This window comes from Lingula anatina, chromosome 2, assembly GCF_051362555.1.
Source record: "Lingula anatina isolate TDL-2025a chromosome 2, LinAna3.0, whole genome shotgun sequence".
NCBI classification, from domain to species: domain Eukaryota; kingdom Metazoa; phylum Brachiopoda; class Lingulata; order Lingulida; family Lingulidae; genus Lingula; species Lingula anatina.
In genome coordinates, this window is record NC_141768.1 from 41,918,785 (window position 1) to 41,943,138 (window position 24,354).

The 24,354-nt window shown below is 37.2% G+C and overlaps 2 protein-coding genes across 3 annotated transcripts; both read right to left on the bottom strand.

Annotated features, from left to right (window-relative positions):
* Nucleotides 1–544: 544 nt before the first annotated feature.
* On the bottom strand, nt 545–23,447 carry LOC106176504 (alpha-tectorin). 2 transcript variants are annotated; one of them, XM_087005651.1, is made up of 10 exons: nt 23,116–23,447; nt 22,658–22,837; nt 22,134–22,205; nt 21,716–21,921; nt 20,629–20,996; nt 20,023–20,230; nt 17,331–17,436; nt 16,645–16,850; nt 1,357–1,543; nt 545–889 (listed from the first exon to the last, which is right to left on the bottom strand). In XM_087005651.1, exons 2-9 carry the CDS (start codon nt 22,734–22,736, stop codon nt 1,370–1,372), a joined length of 1,419 nt encoding a protein of 472 aa, XP_086861777.1. In that variant the 5' UTR covers nt 22,737–22,837; nt 23,116–23,447; the 3' UTR covers nt 545–889; nt 1,357–1,369. The 2 variants fall into 2 exon arrangements, with proteins under 2 accessions (XP_086861777.1, XP_086861776.1); XM_087005650.1 differs by having other exon boundaries at nt 1,361–1,543; nt 23,116–23,444.
* Nucleotides 9,178–10,508, bottom strand: LOC106156402 (U-scoloptoxin(01)-Tl1a). The gene is made up of 3 exons (XM_087007005.1): nt 10,178–10,508; nt 9,601–9,681; nt 9,178–9,365 (listed from the first exon to the last, which is right to left on the bottom strand). The coding sequence occupies exons 1-3, from the start codon at nt 10,191–10,193 to the stop codon at nt 9,178–9,180; spliced, it is 285 nt and encodes a 94-aa protein (XP_086863131.1). The 5' UTR covers nt 10,194–10,508.
* Nucleotides 23,448–24,354: the final 907 nt, after the last annotated feature.

Here is a 24,354-nt window from a genome sequence, read left to right on the forward strand (position 1 = left end):
TGTATGATTTATAATGAATTCGACGATTTCTTTAATCACCCTTGCTGATTGCTGCGTTTGCTTCTCAAGGTAGGTCAAAATTATCCTGTTCATTGCAATAAACTGACAACTCGCAAATGTTGCTCTACTGTACTAACCATGACCATGAAACTTCAATTTCGATGTTTATGAAAGCCGACCACATTTAACAAGATGCTCAACTATTATCACACCACGCGGAAACGATATTTTTTTATCTTGCACACAATGACCATGGATACACTGGATGTAGGCTACATGTATACAGCACGTGCCCCTCCCTTCGGCAATATTCGGTCCCTTTCTAATTGTCGAATAAATGGCACTTTGTTTTGGCAAATTTAAAATTAAGCATGCAGAAAAAAAAACACTCGCACACACATACATGTGCAAAACATGAAAAGAACAACACAGTTACAGCGTTTTACTCCCATAAAACTAGTAATCGAGGAAATTCGACTCATTATATTCTTCATTGTGTGTTATTAAGTCAAGTTGTTCGGAAAAAACAAAGAAGCAAGAAGCGTTGTAAGGTACCGCAGATAATCTTTATTCCGGTTATTTTCTTATGACGTGTACATGCTAGTATTGCATGGGTGCATTTTTAATCAGATACTCTAACATACGGTAGCAGGCTACTGCACAGTCATCATTCATTGTATCTACAAGTACTTTTTCCTGGTAGCCCTCTGATAAAGTTGATACAGAATTTTACGGTCGGTAAAATGGTTAAAACGATTGAACGTTTTTTCCGCCTTCTATATATCCACAAAAATGCTCAGAAAATGTTTCCCCAGTTTTTTAAACTGTTGTAGAATGTGAAGAAGTTTGCAGCGCTCACTAGCATGACGTCAGAGAAGTAACACAGCTTCTGAAAGTGATGCATAATTAAACAAGTATTAGTAAATTGAAATATCAAACACCTACATATATATATACTGTATGTGTGATTTAAAATAAAATTAAAATTCAAATACCGTCGTTTGAAAAAAGTTTGTCAACATTTTGTCATGATTAAGAAAAAACTGACTGGCTGTCTGACTACACTCATTCTCATTATATGGGTCCATGTGACAATTGATTTTATTTTATTAAAACAAAACGAGTAGGAGAATTGTTTTTCCAAGTGGAATTTTACTAACATCAGTCTAGCAACTTAAATCACTAAAAAAAGTATTACTACATTTTTCAGTTCTCACACAAATATACATAAACGGACTAAATTTTAAACCGTCGTTAATTTCGGTATCCCCAATGCACCTATTTATTGAGAATAAGCGTTTGCATTAAAATGAAAAAACCTCAAATCATTAAAGTATTTGTCTATGTATACTTTACCTACATTTTGGTATTATACTATCACTGGGGGTTCAGTAGTTTTGATGGAATCGGTACACGTCCACAGGCCATCTACAAGCTGGCACTGGCTTCTTACACCACATGGACTCTGTATTTCCTCTATTTGGTTCGGTTCCACACACATGTACCAATGAGTACAGTTACGAGAGGCCCATGTGTCCCCTAACTGAAAGATACAGGTGTATTACAGGTCAAGCAGTGTGGAATTTTTGGAAGTTTATCGTTTTAGCACTATTGTACATGTAAGGTGTCCACTGCGCATTATGAGATGTCCAGGCCCGACTGATGTGTAAAAGAGCTGATAATCGGTCATTAAGTATTTTACAAGGCCAAGGCTCTATCTTGCAATGGCGAAAAATCTTCTTTTTTTTAATATTCTTAGGTCAGTTTGGCCACAAGGCCAGCCGGTCGGTCTAACGCCTTTTAAAACATACATGGACATATTAGAGAGCTAAAGTGTTTTTTGTGTGTGTGTACGGAGAGGGCGTGGAACTGGTTTAATGAGAGGTGTTCATGGCATATATCGCGAGAGGGTGACAGAGTATTATTTGACATACATACCGAGAAAAAATACAGTCATTTCTTCCTAAAACACCCCTAAAACCGAATAAAGTGACCCTATATCACGCTCTAGAGATGTTATACAGAATAAACTCGTCCACGTGCTCTGGTCACCTCCCGATATGTGTAGTGATCCGTTAATTAGAACTGATAGTCTTCTAAATTTGCATACATCAGATATGTATATATTTGTACGTTTAATTATTCAAATGTACATAGACATGACATGTTGCATGGCAGTTTAAGAGAAGTTCATTTAAAATGCAAATCAAGATTTAATTAAAATGTATCTACAATTAAGTTAATGTACATAGCCATGGCATGTTTCATGACAGTTACGAAAGCTAATTTGAAATGCAAATTAAGATAGAGTATAAAGGAGAGACTTACAGACTGAGAGAGTGAGAGATAGTTATAGATACGGTAGAAGAGACCTGAGTCTTCAGGCGCTTGAATAAACCATGTAACAGAAAACTACTCCTGCTTGTCTCAGTTGTCTTATTGGTGAAAAAGTAACTTAAAGAAAGTGTATAACCACCGACCGGTTATTACAAATGGCGAGCTCCCAGGTTTCACCTTAAGCAGCTGAGACAGAAAGGCAGTTTATAGTCAAGATGCTATATGAAGACGAGGACCAGTATGAAGACCCAGACATCTACAGCAGGCTGTTAGATTGTCTGGGTGGAATCAGTAGTGTTCTGAAGACGCAGGAAACAAGCAAAGAAGATGTATTTTTATTGTCAAACTCCCTCGCAAATTTGTGGGAAGTAATGAAAGAAGAAACAACAGAGTATGCCAACGGAAACAAACTATCTTTCGAAGCAATGATAAACAGCATTCAGATGGAAATGGGGCAGGAAAGCAAAATGGATGATGATGACAGCTGTGATGAAGAAACCGTAACACGTAAAGAAGTTAGAGAGGTGATCCGGAGCAATGAGGTTGTGATAAGCGGTGTTGCTAACAAATCTCCAAAAGAAGAATTCCCTGGTGCCGAGATGTTGCAGCTCCCCGATGGAGGCAACGATGATGTAGTCAGTGACGTTCCTGACAAAGGAAAATCTCCCGAATTTGAGATTTTGAAATCCCATATGACCAGTGGTGATTCTGATGTATTTAAGTCCCCGAATACAGAAATGTTGCAGTTTCCTGATGAAGAGAGGTCGTCGCCCGCTGATGATGAGATGTTGAAGTTTCCCTTTGATAAGATGATGAAAACCCCTGATGTTGAAATGCTGCGTATTGAAGAAATAGCCACCAATAAGACCAAACTGATCGAAAATGGGTGTTACCATGAAAACAACGAAGAAAATGACGAACACGTGAAGGAAAAGATTGAGCAAAAGATATGCTATAAGGACAATAACGGAAATGATGAACAAGTAATGGAAAAGGAAAAACTGCATGTTGGAGAAATGGATACTGATAAGGCCAAACTAAGTAAAAACATGTGTTACCATAAGGACAATGAAAAAAATGACGAACAAGTGAAGGACAGGATTGAGCTGCGTACTGAGGAAAGGGACAATGATATGGTGAATTTGAATATACTTGCTTATTACAAGGATAAAGACAGAAATGAAAAACAAGGAAAGAAAACAGATGACTTGCTTGATGCGTTAGAAAGAACTGAAAAACTTAACTTGAACTTGAAAGGTACAGAGAAATGGAGGTACCCACCTCATTGCAAACTAAGGCATTTTTTTTTTAATAAGTAAGTTGTCCATGAGTGATTTTTAATAATTCTTTTTTTTCTTTTAATCAATGTATAGAAAAATGGAGGTATCCACTTCACTAGAATTTTTTTCAATAAGGTTAGTAAATTGTCCAAAGATTGTTTTTCATAAAACGTTCTGTTAATTATTGTATGTCACATTTTCCTTTATTTGCATTTGAAATTTCTAAAATGCATACCCTTTGTGAAAGATAAGTTCTTACATTGTCAAATGTGTACTAAATATTGATTTGATTTGATTTGAGTAAAATGTGTAAAGCAGTCTTATAATTATATTTAAATGGGTTTGTATGTCTATGCAAAGCTAAAGTATGTTTAAAAGTCCTTAAATGCTTATGTGAAGCTATAATTGTTTTATTATTGTTGAAACTGTTAAATATTGGTTAAATTTGATTAGAAGATGTTCATGTACTTTGTATTATAGCTTAACATTCTATCAATTACAGTGTATAAATAGGTGTCGGTGAAATAGGTTTTAAAAAAATTAAGTTCCTTAATTTTTTTTTTTTTGGTAAAAAAGGGAGATATATGTGTAGTGATCCGTTAATTAGAACTGATAGTCTTCTAAATTTGCATACATCAGATATGTATATATTTGTACGTTTAATTATTCAAATGTACATAGACATGACATGTTGCATGGCAGTTTAAGAGAAGTTCATTTAAAATGCAAATCAAGATTTAATTAAAATGTATCTACAATTAAGTTAATGTACATAGCCATGGCATGTTTCATGACAGTTACGAAAGCTAATTTGAAATGCAAATTAAGATAGAGTATAAAGGAGAGACTTACAGACTGAGAGAGTGAGAGATAGTTATAGATACGGTAGAAGAGACCTGAGTCTTCAGGCGCTTGAATAAACCATGTAACAGAAAACTACTCCTGCTTGTCTCAGTTGTCTTATTGGTGAAAAAGTAACTTAAAGAAAGTGTATAACCACCGACCGGTTATTACACCGCCAAATTCTTACGTAATGTCTGACCAATTTGGTCAATTTTTGCTAAATACTTGTCGTGGACATTCAACTGTCTTGAGAAGTATTTAATCAACCGTCGACACTGACCATGCACGTCTCAGCTGAGCCACACCTAGCTGGGACTGCAGCGGAAACAAGGTCCCAAGGCAAAACCTCTACTTTTTAGTGACATTTCTGATAAAAAAAGGAGCGTCGGACCGAAATATAGTCAAACTAATTTTTCACAAGTGCAAAGGAGAAAGAAATGTACTTTTTGGTGATATTTCTGACAACGAGGCAGTTTCGGAATAGATTCAAAATCGACGGATGTTTATTACAAGTTCACGGGAGTAATAATTCTATTTTTTTCTTATTATTTCTGACGACGAGGCGGTTACGGGATATAGTCAAAATCAAACGGATGTTTATTTCAAGTCCACAGGAGTAATAATTCTACGTTTTGGTGACATTTTATTACTACGAGGCGGTTTCGGAATATACATGTGCTGGTTTTCAGAGCATTCATGTGCTACATGTAAATACAAGTTCAAAGGGGGAATACATGAACAGCTTAAAAACAAAAGAATGAACAGCTTAAAAACAAAAGGTAAATAACACAACCCTCGTTAAAAAGTTATAGATTTACAAATAATTTGTATGCACGTGTGGCTTAAATGTAAACTAATTCCCGTTTTCAAACCATACCCATATGATATGACTTAGTGTAATAAAATGATAAATAATAATTGTTAAACGTGAAAAGTTTATGCTAATTTTTCAAGAGCGTGAGAGATTTTAAATTTGTCTACTGGTACATGTAGGTATATAACGCAAGCAACGTCACTATTCTCTTGATGCCAAGAAGGTCACATGATCACTCTGTCTTTGGCTTCCAGCATTTTAAGAGACCTCGACTGATTTAACCAAGATGTAGTCGTGAAATGCTAGACTACATCGAGGTTAAATCCGAGTTTTCCGAGAGACGCTACGCAGAAATGTCGAGTGAAGCGAGACATTTTTGGGTAGCGGCTTGAGGTTGCCCTCGATCTTCACTGAAGCTTGCCTAAATGGACAGGCTTCAGTGATCATCATATCGCCACGGTCATATAACATCCCTAGGTATGTATAATTAAGATTACCTGATGGTAGCCACCCGTTGCATCCTCACAACCACAACGGTCCAGAGGAACACACAGATGTCCACTACGGACGTACCCAGCCAAACACTCGCACCCCTCTTGGGAGGCACATTGCTCGGAGCCCGAGGGGTTGACACAAGAGGCTGGACAACTAGTCATGCTTGCATTATAACGCATGTTGTATCCCTTCGCATCACACCCATGCAGCGCTATTCAAGAAAATAGAGAAAATATTACCAAGATATGTAAAAAAGACCAACAAGATCGAGTTATCTTATCAATTTCTGAACCAGAACAGGAAAGAATAAACAAATCAAACGGCCTTAGATCTCCGAAAATAGATATTGAAAGAATTCAGTGCACGCTGTATATTATTATCTCTATACCTATCACATACGCATTTTATCAAACTACTTGCTAATGAAGTTAGAACCAGCAGGTCTGCATAATTTACTGGTTTTTGTCGTGTTATTTTACATGTACACATTGTGACAAATTGATGACTAAATGACAGCTATAACTGATAAACGTACGGCAATCGGTTACTTCTCTCCAAGCTCCAGGGAATACCCCGAGTCCTGCTTCTTCGCATGCTTTAGCATACGTCTCAATGATACCACACGCCACCTCATGCTGAACCTGTATTCGGAGAGAAAAATCTGTAATGGTTTCTAAGCATTCAAAATTCATTTTCCATATTTATTTATTTTGAGCTTAATCCCTAAAATCAATAAAATTAAATTAATTTTGATGCGTAGACTTTGTTGCATTAAAAAATATAACAACCTTTATTCATCAATGAATCTCATGTTAAAATAAGTTAACCTACCTCTGGCAATGTCGCTTCATCTCCGGAGGCTGAGCAAACATCAATTGCACAGGATACGTAGTACTCTTCGGAATTCACGAGTGGACTTGCGGCACAATTGCCAAACACGCCTTCAACGTTTTGTATGACGTCACAGAGGATCTTTTCATCACAGTCCCTTTGCTCTGAAGAAGCTTGGCGCTTGCGTCTCCTCCCACCTGGTGCCTGGCATCTGTGTAAAAGGGAAAAAAAACGATGTGACGGGTTCTGTTTTCACCAAGTTTCTGAACAAATGCAACAGCAAATCAAACTGTTCAGCATGATGTGTGGTTCGGTCCTGAAGCAGCATAACATGTGCAACAAATGCCCCTTTAAAGTTTCAAATACCTGGGGAATCGTTTCATATTTCCCGAAACTGATATTTGAATGGATATTTTCTGATTTTTTTCTGTAACATCATAGCTCGTTTTCGGCAACCCATCGAAATAACTGCGCGCGCAGCAATAATGCACCATACATGACAGATAAGTCAATTTACGACCAGAGATATGAAACAGTAATCCACGCTCTCTTCAAATGTTATTTCAAACTCACATAATGTTACATTTAGCTTGTTGCATATGTTCATGGGTCTGTTTTCATGACATTGATATAATTGATCAAACTGATAAAATTTCAAACCTACGTAAACGATTTTAAGAATGAATGACAAGACTGAAATTTATTACGATTTTATTAATTTCATAAATCTTACTCCGGCCCAAGACTGGGATCAGGAACCAGCCAACTCTCTCCAATCTGGTCGAACATGCCCTGGGTTTGTGGCGTTGGGGACCAGAAATCACCGTCCTCATAGAGATAGCCCACATACGTCCCGTCCTTCAGAGAGTAGTCATCGTCTTTGTTTCCATTGCAGGTACCACACATGCCACACAACATTCCTCTGTAAGTCCCGGGGATACATATGTTAACTATAAAGCGTCCATGAGTGTTGATTTGTCCCCATGTGATGGTAATGCCGAACTCAAATTCGAAAACAAGGTGGTTGCCAACATAAACAGATATGCTGACGCATCTTCCTGCATTGCACACTTCGATAGGGTCGCCGCCATAAAAGATTAGTTCCCAGTCTTCCGACTGAAACGTATGATAAATCTAACGTTGAGTACACATGAGAATATTATTAAAACAAACTTTACTCAAATATAACGAATGTTCTATATTTCTTCAATAAAATATCCCGAAAAACCGCGCCTTTAAAATTACCAAGTTTCAGACAAACAATAATAATAAAGAGTACAGAGTACAGTGTTTCTGAAAAAATGACTGACAAAGATGATGCCCAGCTGTCATCTGATTTTAGGATATGATGGTGGTTACACTTTGACATAAAAATGGGCTGCAACACTGCGGGTGTAAAAATTATGTACCACTATGGATTCTTGTCATCCTTTCAATATGTAACTTATGAATAACACTTTTGGGAGGTGCCTGCATCTTCACCATATTGACAATTGCGTAAGTGAATATGCCGCTGCTGCACTTGTGGTCCCATAAAAGGAAAGGCCCCGGTGATTGTAATATTTTTTACATGAACTATTCTTACGTGATAGATTTAGTTTGTATAAAACAACAATTAAACAGGTTTACATTATTTGGCCACACGGTATTGTGTTTGATTAAAAGCTGTTGTTACGTTGCGCTTACCACAGAGTCAAACTTATAAGCTTTTGATGGGCCGAATGGATTGCCTTCTACAGCTGGTGGGTCTCCTTGGCCAAGCTTGAATTTCATTTCAAAAACGTCAATGTAGATTTCCTTTGGCCAAGAACGTTCCGAGTTAAAGTAGGGATCGACGTAGTTGATTCCGTCAATGTTAAACTCGGTAAGTTCCGGGTGAATTGCCGAATCGAAACACGTCTTGGTGATGGTGTACCTGCATGCACCTTTTTGGGGGAAAAAGTATCACATTTCAAAATCATTCAGACTTTATTATACATATGAATTCATGTTGTATCACACCACATAGTAAGTCCATTAGTTACACGGTTGTCTGGTGGAAAAGACGAGTGATATACCAGTGGCGGATTTAGAGAGGGGTCAGGGGGATCCTGGATCCGCTCCTGTATATGTGGAACGTTGCACGCAAACCTATGTAAAATTATATTTGTAGAGCTATCTTGTATTGTACGTTTTGTAGGATGTTTCCAGCTATTTCTCATAATACATGTATATGGGTTGTTTAATTTGAAGTACCTCACCTTGAAAATGGATTGCATTGTCATCATGTGTGTGATAATGTGGATCTCCCGATACATAACAGCAACATCTATCTGCAAAGTAAATACATGCGACGCCCTTAGAATTTTACACAAAAATGGTATTTTATTGTAAACAAACGGCGACAAGTTAACTTTCTCACAGCAGAGGAAGGCAAGTGTGTAATTCATTTCTAAAAAAACCCTTACCCCCATGCCGTCTAAAAATGGAATTTATTCAGTTAAAGTTAGAAAAATGCTGAAAAGAAATTTATTCCAAAAGTAAAGGACTACAAAACGTGAAAGTGCATTACAACTACAGATAATAACGAACATATGGTCACCTACCGGGGCGGCAGTCCACGTTACTGCAATAGTCTTGAGTGAGGAGGTCTTGGTTCCAGCAATTGTAATCAGCACACGGCATGTCAAACCCCGTGCGAGATGTGTCACACTGGATAAAACGTTTACAGCTCAGCGGATGGGCAAAATAGTACTGATCTGATGGACCCTCTGAGCATATGAAATCTAAAAGTAGAAGTAAATGTATGTCTTGTCAAAACAACTTTTCCTTTCAAATGGTGCCAAAACTCAAATTTTAACATAAAAGTTGTGGAGATCATTAACAAATCTACTAATTTCTATGAAATTGGCCTGTAAATGGGCCAAATTCGACAATTTGGTATATTAACCCAAGAAAAAATACAAACAAATGACCAAAAGTATTTATATTCTTTATTCCATTGCCATCGTAAATACTCGCCAAGTTGTTCTTGTGTGAGAGCCTCTGTCGTCACGAGAAGACACAAGAGAGCTACAACACCAACTGAAAGCCATACGGTTCCTGCACAAAAAGGAGGAATATTTGAGTTACGTCATGATAACACCTTTCAGTGATCAATAAAGCAAACTTTGACTTTTATCCAAAGATATTTGAAATATAAGTCTAATTTGTTATATCTAATCATAACGCATATGCCCATACCATGAAGTAGGCCCTAATATTTGGTAAAGTTATACTGAAATACGCTCTACTGGATAGTCTTATCCAGTCGTAGGTCAATGATCCCAGTTTCGAGCTGAATATATCCCCCAGATGACCACACCCAAAGTCAATATTTGTAAATAATAATAAAAAAAAAATAATAATAATAATTCAATCTAACTGAAATCTATGAATCAAAATATGGGTATATTTTAAACTGAACTCTATTGACGGCAGGGCTAGAGCTGTTCTTAAAATTGTTCGCTTAAAGCACAAAGAAGTACTTATTTCCACTTTACGGCTGATTCTACGTACCTACAGTACATTGCCACCATAAAATAATTATAGCACTTACCCATTTTGACTACCATGTCCAGGCCTGGATATGTTTTTCATCGCCGACACTGTGTATTTATACGTTTGCTGAACTGCGCAAAAAAATCAAGTGATCTTGATATCCAATTCTGGCCGGTTTGATATATGATAGGCGTTTGCAAAAATTGAAAGTTTGTTATCAAGTAAATTACCTAGTTAACATAACTAATCAACATCAGTTAAGTTGATGGTTTTTGTTTATGGTACTCTTGGAATATTTTTCATCAATGTATTTATATTCATTGATCTTAACATTTTCAAGGGACATGAAGTATCACTTAGCGACCACCGTAAATAAAATCTAAAGTCAGAACAGTAGTGTACTACCAGCTACTATAACCTGAAGTAAATTTCGGTTAAATAATATACTGAAATTTTAAAATGCCAGTTTCCGTGTGTTTCTGTGTGGTTTATCCACTTAGTTCTTGACAACACTAGTTACTTCCCCCTTTAGACATAAATTGTATACTGTAATACTCACTTGTCCTTGGTAAAGTACAGTTGTTCTTTTATTGATTCATAATTGTGAAGTGTTTATCACGCCCTCCAGGCAAACCCAACGAGCTGTATCATACGTTGTCTGGGTAGATACCGTGCAGTGGCATATCCAGGCATATCGAGGGGGGAGGGGTGGGGGTGTGGCAGAAGGATAAGAACAAATTTGGCAAATATAAACCAATAGACGAGCACATTCAAGCTATAATATGCAAGTCACAGAGGTGGTAGTTGCTTTTTTGTTTTGTTTCTCTAGATATATACCAGTATATATTTGGGGAACAGGGAGAAAGGAGACAAAGGATACCTCCGCAGCGTTAGGGGTGGACACGTACGGTTCCGTGGTGCCCATCCCTGGATCTACTGCTGCGTCATGTGAACATTCGATCCGCAGCGTTGAATACTAATTAAGCCGTATTCAACGTACTGTATAAAACGTTGTCTGAGTAGAATCCATGTTTTTGGTTAATTTGACATCCCTGTTTTTTTCACGCAGACAAATAGATTTATTGACTTGTTTTTGAAGCTCTCATCTTACAAATTTGCAATTCAATCGCATAGACATAAATCAGCATCTTATAATCAAAAAATAATTCAACACTTCATTTATTTCAAGGACGTGAATATTCACGTCCTTAGTTATTTTAAATATTACCCCAAGATAAACCACATAAACTTCCATGTTAAGTAGATAGAAATTTAGCTGATCTTTGAAAAATACACATTCAAAACGTACTTGCAAATGAAATAGACAGTAGGTCGGCAACGAACCAGGAGAAATTTTAATTTAACCAACTTGTCAAGTGCGCAACATTACATGAGCATATTTATATTTTGAACATAAATCATTAAATCAAGCTGCTGTAAAATTTAAAGTAACGGTTTCATTAACCACAAATTAGAAGTTTTATGTCAAATTCAAATAAACAAACGGTAGAAAGGTATTGAGTTAAATTTCTCTTTGAAGTCGAAAATTGCGCAATGGTTGTAGTTTGTAATAAGGAAAGGCGAAAAATATATTTATTTTTTGGTTGGTTGATTGCACAATCAAAAAAGTATATTTCTATTATGTTGATAACAGCTGGACTGGACGTAATGAAAAGCTTTAAATATCAAGTTTTAGAAGGCGTGAGCCAATGCATTAAGAGATTGCCAAATAAGGGAATGTCAAATACTTAATCGACCAAAAAAGAAAGATTTATAGATCTCACAAAAGACGCTGCGAGGAGCAAGTTTAGACGCGTGATCAGTGCAAACGGAAACGGATATCGAAACCTCTGCAACAGTCGTTTGCTGTAAATAGTTATATGAAACTGGTCTCATGAATTTTCTTTCATTGCTCACCCTACTAAATAGTTGTGTAAGCGAATGTGAGAGACACAGATCTAGTTGTTAATCGGTGAGAATTTTATCATTACACAGTGATTTTAGATCTTATTTTATAAGGGACTATGTAAAGTTGTTATTTGTTGTATTAGTATTGGTATATGAAGGTATTCTATACAGATATATTTTTGATATTTTTATTTTTGATAGTTAGATCCTGTTAGATCAATCTAGGTATGGGAATATTAACCCTGTCTTTGTAACTTTAGATAATATTTCACACCTAGCAGTGCAAATTTAATGTCCTTTGTTTCAAGCTAGTGTTCTGTTAGAGCTTGATTACATGGAATATTTGGGAGTGCCCACAATGAGTGGGCGGGCTTGTGTTTGAAGTAACGAATCTCTTTATAAGTTATGTGATTTACAATTTAATTGATGAAGTTTAGCATGAAAATATTTTAACTTTAAATTTTAAGAGAGAGAGAGAGAGAGAGAGAGGGGGAGAGAGAGACTGCATGAGAAGAGATTGATTGAAGCTTGAAGGTGACAATGCTTGTACCATGTAACTTTTAGTTTATCAAAATATATTCTGTTAAGATACAAAATGAAGTCGTTTCTTACTTTTCCGTGTGCAGACTTTAGACATAGAAACTGTTATTCTCTGAAGCAGTTTTACAGATAGCGTTGTCCAAAGATGTGAGCCCATAGTGCCCATCCCCGGGGGTTTTATTATACAGGGTCATTAATCTGGGGCCCGGTGTCATGTACCAGAAAGTCCCCCATGACAGAGAGTCCGCTTCCCATTCATTTGTACAGGTGAGCCTCGCCCTAGCTTTTGACCTTCTTAGGTCAAACTAACCCTAACCATGATAATTGTATGGAGGGCGGACTTTCTTTCTCACGAACTCTCAGTTTCGTGACACCTGGATAAGAAAAGAGGTCCTGCATAAGTAAAAAGGTCCCACACACATGTCTATACATTATGTAAGCAGCGTATAAATGGTATCGTACGTATGTTCCGGTAACGTATGTTAGGGGTCATGTCATTTTAATTTATGTTTACAATGCGTTCCAATATATTTTTTAATGATTCAGTAATGGAAAAATATATATGACGTAATGTTTTTATTAATATTTAAACTGTACCTCTGGGGACTTGGCTAATACTATGTAATGCATGTTCCCTGGAAAAATTGTCAGAAAATTTCGTCTCGTCTAAGTATTTGGTTCAATAGGAAACAGGGTTTTCTGGTGCTGATCAAAAATATATATTGTAATTCTATGATAGTTTGACATTTCTGTTACGATATTTAGACCACTAATGGAAAACAGTTTATCCAATGCTTATTTTACAGTAGTTAGTCAGTAGGGTGTATCCCCCTCATTTTTTATATTTAGTGACAATTAAGCAAACCGAAATCGTTGTCGACTTATTTTCACGTGAAGATATCTTCTCTTTAAAAGTCCAAATGAGCTTGAAATGAAGTGTTTTTTTTTCAGGCGGAATGCATTTGCCAATAAAGGACCAATAAAGATCCAAAGGCCTGTACTGTTTTAATACACTGTAGTAAGGTGACTGGGCAGGTAAAGCATTTGGGAATTCCTATAGGCACCCTCGTTATTGTTGATTGAAGCGTTTGTTTCTAGACTCCCAAAGTATCAAAATCATCCTGTTTATTGAAGTAAATTGAAAAGATACAAATATTTCTCTACAGAACCTGCTACAACCACAAAACTTCGATATTGACGTTGATGATATCATAGTTCACCAATTGCACGATATCTCAGTCTGATTTAAAATCTTGAATAAAAACTGATATTAAAGGTTCATCTACTAATAAATATGCCAGCGCTCGGACTAATCTGAAATAATCCATGTTGTTGCATTGAAATGAAGTAACTAAAATGACGTTTCATATATGGGAAATAAAAGGCGAGTGGTAGTAATGAGCAAGATGTTAAATGATTATCACGCTAAGTGGAAAAGGTGCGTTTTTTTCACACAATGTGTACTAGTGGATACAGTGGTTGTACAGTAGGCACGCGCCCCTTGCTTCGGCGAAACCCGCCCCCCCCCCCCCTTCATTGTCCATCAAATGGCAGTTTAATAGGTATTCGACGAAACATGAACAAAAACGCACAATTATACAACATGTGAAAAGTACAATGCGGTTACAGCGTTTAACCCCCATTTAAAACAAGTCAAGGAAATTCGACTCATTGTTGGTTATCAAGTCAAGTTGTTCGAAAAAAAACAAAGAGGCAAGACGCATTATAATCTAGTGCAGATAATCTTTATTCTGGTAATTTTCTTATGACGGATAAATGCTAGTGTTGTATGTGTAGATTTTATACAGATACTCTAACATACGATTGCAGGCTACTAAAAATTCATCATTTAGTGTATGTACTGGTAGGCCTCTAATAAGGTTGGTACAAAATTTTATGGTTGGTGAAATGATAAAAATATTAAACGTTTTTTACGCCTTCTATATATATGCAAAAATGTTCAGAAAATGTTCCTCCAGTTTTATAAACTGCTGTAGAACATGAAGAAGTTTGCAGCGCTCACGTGACAACACCACTGGCATGACGTCAGAGAAGTAACACAGCATCTGAAAGTGACATTAGATAAAAAAATAATGCATAATTAAACAGTTCCTGACCCCCCCTCGATTTCAGAAAAAATCACACCAAAGGTCCCCTCTTGAAATTGGAATTTTGACTAGCTGAATTATACTTTTAAACCGTTCCAAATGGCACCATGCGTCGTCTACTATACCAAAAATTTACTGGACCTTCAGTGGGCCCGAACCCCACGCCCTGGGGGAGGGGTCGGCTTAGCATCCGCAGACCCCCTTCAAATAATCCTAGATCAGTCCCTGTTATATATATATATATATATATATATATACACACACACACACACACACACACACACACACACACACTGGACAAAAGAAGTGTCACCCCCTAACTCAGAGTAATAAAAGTAGGCAGATCTTGGGTACTTATTATGCCTGGTCTACTTATAATGTGACTAATGAGTATAAAACCGCTATACCATTGAATTGTATTGTTGGTCTTGTACATGTACAGCAAATGTTATTCCTGTCTTCCTCCAATATGGCAAGATACAGGCAATTATCTAACGGTTATAGGTGCAAGTTATTAACCTGAAGTGGCGGAATACATTGCTGACCGGCTGTCTGTTTACACTCATTCTCAATATTTAGGTCCATTTAGCATTTTTTAAAATTAAAATGAAACTAGTTGAAGAATTCTTTGTCCAAGTGGAATTTTGCTAACATGAGTCCAGCAACTTCAATCACTAAAAATATTATTATATTTTTCTGTTTTCATACAAATATACCTAAACAGACTAATTTTTAAACCTTTGTTACTCTCGGTTTCCCAAATGGAGCTACTTATTGAGAATGAGTGTAAATGAAAAACCTGAAATCATTTAAATATCTATCATTTTATATTTTACCTTCAAACAACCGGTATTATAATACTAGGGGTGGTAGTACTAGTTGTTTTGATGGGACTAGTACACGTCCACAGGCCATCTACAAGCTGGCACTGGCTTCCTACACCACATGGACTTCCTGTTTCCTCTATTTGGTTCGGTTCCACACACGTATACCAATGAGTACAGTTACGAGAGGCCCATGTGTCGCCTAACTGAAAGATACAGGTCAAACAGCGTGGATATGTTGGACGTTTATCGTTTTAGTACAATTCTACAGTCCAGACGATGTGTGAAAGAGCTGCTAATCGATCATTAAATATTTACTAATTTATAAAAGCCAATGCAATACTTTTTAAAATTCTTGGATTCAGGTGGTGATCCTTAAAGTCATTTTTAAATGTTATTACTTGAAATAACTTAAAAGTTATTCCATATCTGACCCATCCTACAAATTTCAGCAAACTTCAAATACAACTTTTTTAGTTAGGCTTGTGACAAACAAAAAGAGAGACCATCACGTTGGTTGGTGTTGATTTGCCTTATGAATGCAGCCATTCCGATCACTGAATTTTGTTTTTAAATATTTCTCTTTTTTAAATAGTGTGACACAGTCGTGATCAGGGTAAATTGCACAATGGTGCCCGGTGCCACTGAGAAGCAACAAATTACTATTTTTACTCAGCGGTAACACAACTTGTTCAAATTTGGCACGAAGTAATTTGAAACTAAACTCAACAAACAAAGTACTCCTAGATATAGCTGTTTGCAGATAAAAGTAAATTTAAAGGAAAGTATTGTTCTTGTAGGCCCTATAGACCTATCGAACTCCACCTGAATCAAAGTGTGGTTTACATCAGATGACAGTACGTCCGAACATTTATTTTTCAATTCTATTTATTTATTGGTCTTCAGACTGGACGTAGACGTTTGGACGTTCTCACCTCCCATATACCTGTTTTAAGCACATGCATGATCATTTTAGAGAGCTCTTTGAATGTGTGTGTGTGTGTGTGTGTGTGTGTGTGTGTGTGTATGTAGTGGGGGAAGGGCGTGGAACTGGTTAAAATGCTTGTTTGGCGTTTTGAAAAACAGAAACTATCCTTTTTAAAAGATAAAACACAAAATCAGGGTAAACAATGTAAGAAGGTTACCTGATGGTAGCCACCCTTTGCATCCTCACAACCACAACGGTCCCGAGGAACACACAGATGTCCACTACGGATGTACCCGGCCAGACACTCGCATCCCTCTTGTGAAGCACATTGCTCGGAGCTCGGGGTGCCACAAGAGGCTGGACAACCAGTCATGCTTGCGTTATAACGCATGTTGTATCCTACCGTATCACACACAGTCAACGCTATTCAAGGAAATAGAGAAAATATGTCTATGAAAAGAAAATAAGTCAATAAGAACTTGGTCATTATCAATGCTGGAACTAAGACAGGAAAGAACAATGATCAATTTGTTTTAGAATCCCGAACAAGGCGAACATACACATTAAGCTGAAAATATTCAGTTCACGCTGTACATTATTGCCTCTACCAGTCTGTGTGTACCTTATACGTACGCAGTATACTGTCATTCTTGCAAATGAAGTTAGAAACAGCGGATTTAAGCAATCTGCTGACGTCTATTAACCGTTTTTAAACGTTTTCAGATTCCAAAACAATGAATTGATATTGTACTTTATTATCACTATAGCTGACGTGTTTGTCGAAGCTCTATAAACTGAACAAACCAGGAGGACTGAGCAATTTACTGACATGTTCGCCGTCGCTATCACACGTTTACATTGTGACAAATTGATGACCAAATGACAGCTAACTGATAAACTTACGACAATCTGTTACTTCTCTCCAAGCTCCAGGGAATACCCCGAGTCCTGCTTCTTCGCACGCTTTGGCATAGGTCTCAATAATACCACACGCCACCTCATGCTGAACCTAAGTTATGATGGTTTCTCCGAATTTGAATCTCATTTTCAATATTAAAAATTCTATTATTAATTCTTAAAATTAAGTAAAGTAAATTAGTTAATTTTAGACGTAAAATATAACAAATCATCCTCAAATACATGAATGCATCCCATATATATATATATATATATATATAGTCTATCATAGCAGGAGATTTCAACCACACAAACCTGAAAAAGGGTTTACCTAAGTATTTTCAACATGTATCGTGCCATACTAGGAAAGATAAAACACTAGACCACTGTTACACAACGATCAGGGGTGCTTATAAATCACTGAAACGACCACCATTGGATAAGTCAGACCACAACATGATCCATCTCGTCCCAGCATACAAACAACAGCTGAAGCGTGAAAAACCGGTACGTAGAGTAATTCATCAGTTTAGTGAGGACGCAATAGAACGACTTCGTGGCTGTTTTGCATGCACTGACTGGGACTTATTTCTCCGGGATTCAGCTGATCTTGATGAATGTGCTGAAGTGACAATGAGCTACATAAAATTCTGCGAGGAATTATGCATTCCGAGTAAAACTGTTACATCATATCCAAACAACAAACCTTGGTTTTGTTCCTCAGTACGTAAACAACTTGTGGCCAGACAGGAAGCATTCAGATTGGGCAATTTGGACGCTATCAAGCGGTCAAAATATGACCTGCGCCGGGCCATCAAGCGCGCTAAGTTGCGGTATAGAGATAAACTTGAGGCAGACATCTCCAGCTGTAATTCTAGTGAGCTCTGGCAGGGAGTGAACAAAATCACCGGCTACAAACCTAATACCAAACTCTCAACCACGGATGACACCAGCCTACCAGACAAGTTGAATGAATTCTACGCCCGCTTCGACAGACCAAATACTATATCTCCTATCATCTGTTCCCGAGATAAAGAAGCACCCTTCCAGCTGTCGGAAGAAGACACCCGGCTTGGTCTTATTAGATTGAAAGTTAAGAAAGCGGCAGGTCCGGATGGGATTACACCTAGGTTGCTGAAATTATGTGCCGATGAGCTGTCTGGTGTACTGTGCAACATCTACAATTGGTCTTTACGCTCTAGCTATGTGCCAAAAATATTTAAACAATCTGTGATAATACCTGTTCCAAAGCGCACGCCTGTTACCTGTCGTAATGACTTTAGGCCTGTAGCTCTAACTTCCATTGTTATGAAAGTGCTTGAGAAATTTGTTATGCAACATGTGAAATCAAAATTACCGACGTCCTTCGACCCTTTTCAATTTGCATATAGAAAGAACAGGTCGACGGAAGATGCTGTTGCTATTACTCTACATAATGTTCTTACTTTTTTGGATCGTAAAATCCCTAACTATGCAAGGTTACTTTTTATTGACTATAGTTCTGCTTTTAACACGATATCGCCTTTTAAACTTCACGAAAAACTTATTAACTCTCTCCATTTTAGTAAATCACTAAGTAATTGGATTTTAAATTTCTTAATTAATCGTACTCAAGAGGTCAAAGTCGGCAATAACTTTTCCAAGACTATAGAGATAAATACTGGCACGCCTCAGGGCTGCGTCATCTCGCCTCTCTTATATTCTCTGTTTACATCCGACTGTGTTGCTTCGTATCCTGATTGCTTGATTGTTAAGTTTGCGGATGATACCACCTGCGCTGGCCTTATTAGCACTTCCGAGTCTGACTATCGAAATCAAGTTTCGGCCCTTGTTTCATGGTGCTCTGAAAACGACCTCGAGCTTAATGTTAAAAAGACAAAAGAAATTATTGTAGATTTTAGGAAAAACCCAACAGAAATTAGCCATCTTACGCTGAATGGTTCTGAGGTTGAAATAGTCAGACATTTCAAATTTCTTGGCATACATATATCTGATGATCTTAAATGGCACATTAACATAGATGATATTGTCCGCAAAGCTCAGCAAAGACTCCACTTTCTACGACGATTGAGGTCATTCTATGTCAACCAAGAACTGCTGCCAAAATTTTACCGGGCTGTGATTGAGAGTGTGCTAACACAATCTTTCACCGTCTGGTACAGTAGTGCTACAGTAGAGGACAAGAATCGCCTCAATCGCGTAGTAAAAACTGCCAGGCGCATTGTAGGCAGGGACCTGCCGTCTATTGAATGTTTGTATACGAGACGAGTGCTCAAGAAAGTAAAGTCAATCACGAGTGACCCTGGTCACCCAGCGAATAGCCTACTTATGCATATGTCAACAAGCCGACTGCGGTCATTAAAAGCAACCTCCACGCGCACTAAGAATAGTTTTTATCCATCAGCAGTACGTGTTTTTAATGAACAAAATGTATTTTAATAATTCCACTGTATCACATTTTATCGACAGATCATACCAATTTTCATTTTATATTTGTATAAATATGACAATAAATTATTATTATATTATATATATATATATATATATATATATATATATATATATATATATATATATATATTAAGCGTGACATACTAGTTAATCAGAGAGTAAAAATTTAGGGCGGGTCTTTCAGCGGACCCTTAGCCACGTCACAATTGCACTGCAGCAGGTGGCCTGGCTTAATAAGTTAACCTACCTCTGGCAATGTTGCTTCATCTCCAGAGGCTGAGCAAACATCAACTGCACAGGACACGTAGTACTCCTCGGAATTCACAAGTGGACTTGTGGCACAATTGCCAAACACGCCTTCAACGTTTTGAATGACATCACAGAGATTCGCTTCCGGACAATCTTCTTGCACAGCAGCTTGACGCTTTCGTCTCCTCCCAGCTGAGTCCTGGCACCTGAAGTGTGAAGGGCAACAAGGATGTGATGGGTTCTGTTTTCACCAAGTTTCTTAATAAATAAATGGAACCTAATGAAAAATACTAAGCATGATGTGTACATGTGCTTTCAGTATATTAGGGCCTACCAGAAAACTGACCAAGTAGTGGGTAGTGCAGTTAGACCAGGTCGAATTATTACTTGGATTCTAAAGCAGCACAACGTGCAACAGAATGGCCTGACGCTATATAATAACTGCGCATTTTATTTATTGCATTATTTATTTATTATAATATATATTATTGTACATGTGCATATACCTGCTGTGATAGTGGCGTATTGACAACAGCAGTTTCAATCCCATCTATAACAATTAATAGAATGTATGAAAATAAACAATAATTTGCATTTATCTTACTCGGGTCCGAGATCGGGATCTGGAACCATCCAACTCTCGCCAATCTGGTCGTACATGCCCTGGGTTTGTGGCGTTGGTGGCCAGGAAGGATCCTCATACAGATAGCCCACATACGCCCCGTCCTTCAGTGAGAAGTCATCGTCCGCATCACCGTTACAGGTGCCACACATACCGCACAACAACCCTCTATAAGTTCCAGGAGTACATATGTAAAGCCGGCTGTCCCCCCAGCTGATTCTAACGCCGTAGTCGAATGTAAAATAAATGCGCTGGTTAATCAGACGCCATATTTTGACGCATCTTGCTATAAATGGATTGCACACTATAGTTACACCGCTGCCTAAGGGGATAAGTTCCCAATCACCAGTCTGAAACGTATGACAATTCTAATGTTAGATAAGTATGATAATATTATTTATGCAAACGTTACTCAGACTGGTACAAATATACCAGATATTCTATAGTTATTCAATAAAAAAAACTCTGCAAAACGTAGCATCGTATATCTTGACAAACTTACTCCTTGTGGCCATTTACTCCAAGTATCTGGGCATACAAAATATCACATACGTGTCAGTTAGACAAAGGTTTATGCTGTAAAGATAACTTTTGTATCACGACCTTTCGGTTGCTATGATTTTACTAAACGTATTATCATTATCATATTTTAATTCCTATTTTAAAACAATGTTATGTTGGTCACGATAATCAATCAATCAAATCCAAAATTACTGCTTATTAAAGGTGGTAATCAATAATCGAATAGATATACTTCAATAAGGTTCTTGATGTTTAAGCTTGTATTTTTCATTAAAGTACGAAGTTTGCATGGCTACACTGCTGTACATACTTATGCTAGTGTTTTTTGGAAATTGGTCAGCACTTTCTGACACCCCGGTAACCATTTTTCTAGAATGACAGGAAGTGCCATACTGGGATGCCTAATTTTTAAACCTTTTTATTTCAATACACACAATACAATATATGTAATACTAGAGTACTTACAGAAGCATTCAGACAATACGTTATAATATATCATCAGTAAACAAAAATTGCATTTGCCACAAAGGCGGTTGGTTTTGCCTACCCAAAGCTTTCTGTAAACCTGTGGTGGTGGCCCGAGCACAAACTTGAATTCCATTCCAAAAACCTCAACGTAAACTTCCTTTAACCAGGTGCGTTCCATGCTAAAATCGGGAATCACATAGTTGACCCCTTCAATGTTGAACTCAGTTAGTTCTGGGTGGTCCGCCGGATCGAAACACGTCTTCATGATGGTATATCTGCATTCACCTTTTTTGGGAAACAAACGTATAATATTACAATTATTAAACACCATTACAGACACACGTTGAAGAATAGACCTTTTTGTTGAATGCTTAATTTAATAGAAAAGACAAGTGATAATAAGTATTAAATATCAGTGGGAATATCTATCTATTCTTTCAGCGATTTTCATATCGGAATATTTGCCTCAATGAGAAGTGTAATTTGCAATGCCTCACCTTGATAATGGATTGACTTGCCATCGCACGTGTGATAGTGTGGATCCCCAGTTACGTGACAGCAACATGGAACTGCAAAGTAAAGGCAAGCGTTGCCCTTGAAATGTAGCACAGGTGGCCAATGGTAACATACATAGTAACGGGTGGACATGTCGGCAAACTGTCTATTAACTTTATATACGATAACTCATGCCTCCAAAAATCTTATCTCCACAATGGTTTGTTAAATGGAAACTTTTTAGTAACAGTTTACAAAACGCTGTGATGTAAGCAGGGGCGGATCCAGGATTATTTGAAGGGGGAGCCGCGGATGCGAAACCGACCCCCCACCCCCCTTTGTTGTGAAGGGCCCCGAGAAATTTTGGTATTTTAGAGGGCGAACGGTGCCATTTGGTAAGGTTTAGAACTATAATTCAGCTAGTCAAAATTCTAATTTCAAAAGGGGACCATTGGTGTGATTTTTTCAGAAATCGAAGGGTAAGTTATTATCAAGTAAATGATGACAAAGCTATGTGGTCACATACCCCAGCTGCAGTCCACGTTACTGCAATGGTCTTGAGTGAGGAGGTCTTGATTCCAGCAATTGTAATCTGCACACGGCATGTCAAACCCCCTGCGAGATGTGTCACACTGGATGAAACGTTTACAGCTCCACGGATGGGCAAAATAGTACTTGTCTGACGGCCCCAGAAAGCATATCAAATCTGAAAATATATATAAAATTTATAATAATAATATATATTAAATTTATCTGGATAAGGTTCTTTTCTTTTTTTTTTTTCATGTACAGCGTAACATAAAATTTTAAATAAAAGTATATCGACATCATAAAAAAACCTCACTATGTACATGGATCTGACCTTTAAAAAGGCCTTGATGCGATAACTCGGCAAATGAACTAAAGAAAATATTACAACTAAATAACGATACAATTTTTCATTTTTCAAAATCCATGTTAATGAGAATCGTTGTAAATAATCACTCAGTTGTGCTTGTGTAAGAGCCTCTGTCGTCACAAGAAGACAAATGAGGGCTGCAACGCCGGCTGCAAGTCTAAAGCTTAAGGTACCTGCACCCAAGAGAAAAAAAAACAGCTTAAGTAACACAATAGCAACATCTTAATGTCAAAGTCGGCATACCTTGGCTTTGGCAAAATACATTTGAAATATACAGGATGGTCCAAGGAGACCATTTTATTATCGCTTTCATTTCTACAAAAATGAACTCCGTTTCTGTATAAGATAAAGATCAGAAGATGCAGTTAAGGCTGAGAGACGTGCCTTTGGCAAACCATCAGTGACGAGGACAATTTCCGCGTAAGTGGTCACGTGAATAAACAAAACATTCGGTTTTGGGTTCAGGCTCAGCCTTGTGAGCATTAGAAAGGTATATGAAAAAATAGTTACGTTTTCTTTCATTAAAAAATGCTTTCTTTATAAACAATCAATAATTACTTCAATCATTATATACCCGATATCAAAATGTATTCAAAAAGCGAGTTACTCCTGCCTTATGCGCAATATCAAAAACTAAAAAAATGTTTCTGATTCCATTGTGCAAAGTCTAATTGAAATCTATGAACCAAAATATGGATATTTTTAATAGTAATCTCCATAAAGTATAAGTATTAGTATAGGGTTTTTCCTAACATTGTTCTTAAAGCACAAAGGAATACCTGTTGCCACCCTACGATTGAGTCCTCTGTACTCACAGTACAAGGAAACCACAAAATTATAGCACTTACCCATTTGGGCTGCCGTTTCCAGGCCTGGATATGTTTTTCATCGCCGACACTGTGTATTTATACGTTTGCTGAACTGCTCAAAAAACGAGCGGCCTTGATTTTCAATTCTGGCCGGTTTGATATATGATAGGCGTTTGCAAAAACTGAAAGTTTGTTATCAAGTAAATTACCTAGTTAACCTAATTAATTAACATTAATTGAAATGATGATTTTTGTTTATGGTATTATTGGACTAATTTCATCAATGTATTTATATTCATTTATCTATACATTTTCAAGGGACATAAAGTATTACTTAGCGACCACCGTAATAAAAGCCCCTGTGTCAGAAAAGTAATGTTCTTATTAACAGATACAATAAGCTGAAGTAATTTTCAGTTAAGTTATAACTGAAGTACACTGGACAGTCAATGAAAAATTAAAATGCACAGAGGTGGAAGCTGCTTTATGTTTTGTCTCGTTTCTCTCGATTTTTAC